At 41.1% G+C, this 3,800-nt stretch overlaps 1 protein-coding gene across 3 annotated transcripts in view; it reads left to right on the top strand.

The window, feature by feature from the left end:
• Positions 1-294: 294 nt before the first annotated feature.
• Positions 295-3,800, top strand: part of phf12b (PHD finger protein 12b) — a 57,162-nt gene continuing 53,656 nt past the window's right edge. Inside the window, exons 1-3 of one of the 3 annotated variants that reach the window (XM_020586457.1) lie at positions 314-372; positions 958-1,068; positions 1,372-1,553. In XM_020586457.1, the coding sequence (XP_020442113.1) occupies positions 1,003-1,068; positions 1,372-1,553 (248 nt within the window). In that variant the 5' untranslated portion in view covers positions 314-372; positions 958-1,002. The other 2 variants (XM_020586458.1, XM_020586459.1) reach the window with 2 other exon arrangements.

Raw genomic sequence — 3,800 nt, 5'->3', positions numbered from 1 at the left:
TCAGTAACAGCATTAACACAACAATACTAATGTCAGAAGTAGTCTGAAATTAATAATGACATGTTAACTTTATTTCTAGGGTAAACAGCTCAGGAGTAAGCAGATGTAACTGTGTATGGTTAGGATACAGCTGGGGCTAAACATAATACACAGCTGCTAAGGGTTGCTGTGAAGGTTAGAAACGGATTAATGTAAGAGGTAAACCTATATACAAGGAATATAACTTCTACTCTCCAGTTTTGGGATCTAACTCTAACCGTAATGCTAGTACAACAGTAACCGGATGCAACACACTGCTATGGCTGTACTATGGGACCACTATATCCGTTCAAATGCGCATGCGCTACTGGCGGTTCGCGGTTGCGCCAACTGGTAAGGGATGTTGCTAGCAGCCAGTGTAGATGCACAGTCTTTTCCCACAACAATAACATCCATTATTTTCCATCTCCATATACCTGACTTGAGGATTATACAGTCTGAACGCTGTCGGAAAACGTACTTTGGACCGCGCCAAGCTGAGTTTCCATCTGTATTTTTGGCTACATCTTGTGTAGACAATGGGAGTGGAGGGGTTTGCAAATTTACAAGGCTCATTTTTGCAGGAGCAGAAAGAAGAATCATGGCTGGCAAGCTAGGCCGCAGATGTATTCTCTAGCTAGCAGCAACCGTTTGTTTATATTAAATATTTTACATAGGCTTGACACTAGGTCGAAGAAAGTGGTGCTAAGAAAGCAACATTTTAATTACATAATCATAGTTGATTTTTGTCTTTTGGACCAACAACTCTAGCTAGTAAGCCCGCTAGCTGCACAACCTTGACTGGTTGACGTAACTTTAGTTAGCTCCTACAGCTAGCAAACGATAGCTAGCGTCGCTTGACCACCCATTCGCTGGTCAAAACGTTTAAGAAAAACAAATTTAGTGCGGGATTTACTGTAATTGTTGTGTATCCGGTAGGCATTGCTGTTGCACATTACTGTTGTAACGTGTGCTCCTAAATGAATGTGGGACAAAATGGAGACCCCGACGATTGTGTACGATTTGGATACCTCTGGGGGCTTAATGGAGGTGAGGTTGCTCTAACGTTACTCGAAGACCGTAAATAAGTGAAATATTCCCGTACTGCTAGTGTTTTAATGTCTTAGCCGTGATATTAATTGCGGTTATTATTAGAAATCCATAGCCTGCTGTGAAGCATTTTTCTGCTAGCTAGGGTTGATAACGGAGGCCACAAGTGAACGTTACCGCTCTCCCCAGGTTTAGCATGAAATAGCATAGAAAGGTTCAAAGGTGCATATTTCTAATTCTGTAGACAGATAATCAGACAGGGCAACCGTGATCCTATACTGAACAGCTGGGCAATTTTTACAGCAAATCCAAACACTGCTGGCGCCCCCGAAGTCCGAAGAGATAGAGAAGAGGAGTCGGAAGTTGGTGAGAGACGTCCGGAGAAGTGGCAGAGCCACCAACCATGACACCTGCGATAGTTGCCGGGAAGGTGGAGACTTGCTGTGCTGCGATCACTGCCCTGCAGCCTTCCACCTCCAGTGCTGGTAAGTTACAATTATTTGAACAAAACTGGCCGAATACGGTTCATGTTAAATAATACGGAGGCTGTAAGTGTGTTCGTTAGCACCATGCATAGCTGAAGAGTTTTGTTCCCCTGTAAAACGTGAGAGATTTTGTTGTAGATGGTGCTGCAGTTGTAGTTGGTCCGCGTGAGACATCACCGCGAGATTGTGAATTAAATTCTGTCTTGGTAGTGTTTATTTATTTATTCATTCATTTTAAAACCAGCCCGTAACGTTATTTGTCTACAAAATCTCGCGGTTAATTCAATGAAATCTCATCTTAAACCATATAGATGGGTTGCTTCATGGTCACAATGTATTTTTCATACAAATTAACCGAAGATGGCGACAGTAAGCCTTGAGTAGAACTTTGTAAACGTTAATTTGTATCTGTTGAATTATTTGTCAAATTCACTAGCAGCACACTTATTAACAATACATATTTTTAAGTCATTGTTCCAGTGTGTCTTTGGTATACTTAAATGCGGGTGAAGAAAATAAATCATACTAGAGTTTGGTGAGCAAATAAGTACTACTACTTTTCGGCTTAAAGTAGCTAACCATTATGGCTGCTCACTCTTGGACCCCGAGAGGGGATGTGTGCCCTTTGATAAAGGCTTATTTATCATGTCTGGTCGTTGAGAGCAAACTTTCATTCATTGTCAGCGAAGAAACATTTTACTAACACGTACAGTGGTCAAAAGAAACGTGTGTGCCCTTGTCTGTTAAATTGGTTAGAGTCACCCCCCCCCCCCCGCGTTGGGGCCGCCAGCCGGGGGAGCCGCTGCTGCTAAAAATGGAGTCGAGGCTGCCTCTGTTTACAATATGGCGATCTCTCTGTTCTTTTTTTTCCTTACCCACCGCCATTTTACCAGCCTTTAAGATTAAGCTTTAAGAAACGGGCGGTCAAAAATAATACAGAGATATTATTTTGTCATTTTTTGAGATCGAGTAACGACATGGCGGTGTTTGTTGTGAACGTGTCATCACATTATCGCATTTCTCAGGTTCTGCTTTGCAGTCCGCCTATTAAACAAATGCATACGTGATTATTTTAATTATCGCATTTGGTTGTGTCTCTTGGTAACGACCAAACACATTATATACATATACAGCCACTGCTGTGAATGGTTCATCAGCACAATTTGTAGTTATCTCTGCATATTGGGTAGAAACGTGCTGTACTAATGCGTATTGCCTTAAAGTTATTATTACACAAGGCAATTTTTCCTATGCTCCCATTCAGAGGAATGGGAGAGTAAAAACATGACAGAAGTATAATCCCAGCTTCCGATGTGTTCTGCACATTGTGAATCAATCATGACATTGTCCTGCCTGACTTATTTTTTTAATCTTTCAACACGTAGCTTTTACCATGAAAGCATTTTTTTCTTTCTGATCTGAGCATACTTTCCTTTAAATTGTGGTGAAATTTCCTGGTCATTTAGCTGGTGAATGCAGTCATTGTTTTTATGTATTGGACTTTAAAAAATTCCACATGGATAATATTAATATCTATATAATATAGAGAGTTTTTGTTAGCTACCTTATGGACAAACATATACTTGGCTAATCTGTCACTTATTATATATTTTTAGTGATATATTTTTTTTCATTGGTCTGAACCATTAAAATACAAATGTAAATAAATTAGAATTAGTGTTTACTTTTCAGTCTGTTTACTGTCATGCAGTGATCAGTCCACTAGATGGAAGCAAAGGGGGTTAAATTCTGAGTGGTAACTGACAAGCTTGGTCTTCCAGTGTTTTCCCCTATTATTATATTAGCCCCCAAGAAGGGCAAGTACATTTTATTTAACTTTATTTTTTATATAGCGCTAGATCACAACAGAAGTCATTTAAGGTTACCTTTCCTATTAGTGTTTCCTTTCTGATGAACCATTCACAGCAGTGGCTGTATATGTATATAATGTATTTGGTCATTACCAGACAGGCCCCAGACTGTCAGGATTGGCAATAGGATCTCCGCCAGCATTGTTACAAACACTGGCACCCCACAGGGATGTGTCCTCAGTCCCATCCTCTACACCCTGTTCACCCACGACTGTGTCGCCTCCCACAAAGACAACATCATCCTAAAGTTCGTGCACGACACCGCAGTGATAGGTTGCATCACTGGCGGGGACGAAGCAGCCTACAGGAGGGAGGTGGTCCGTCTGGTGTCATGGCGCAAGGACAATAATCTCAGCCTCAACACGGACAAGATGAA

Source organism: Monopterus albus, unplaced genomic scaffold (assembly GCF_001952655.1).
Source record: "Monopterus albus unplaced genomic scaffold, M_albus_1.0 scaffold407.1, whole genome shotgun sequence".
Taxonomy (NCBI): Eukaryota; Metazoa; Chordata; class Actinopteri; order Synbranchiformes; family Synbranchidae; genus Monopterus; species Monopterus albus.
This window is presented reverse-complemented; position numbering and strand designations above follow the sequence as displayed.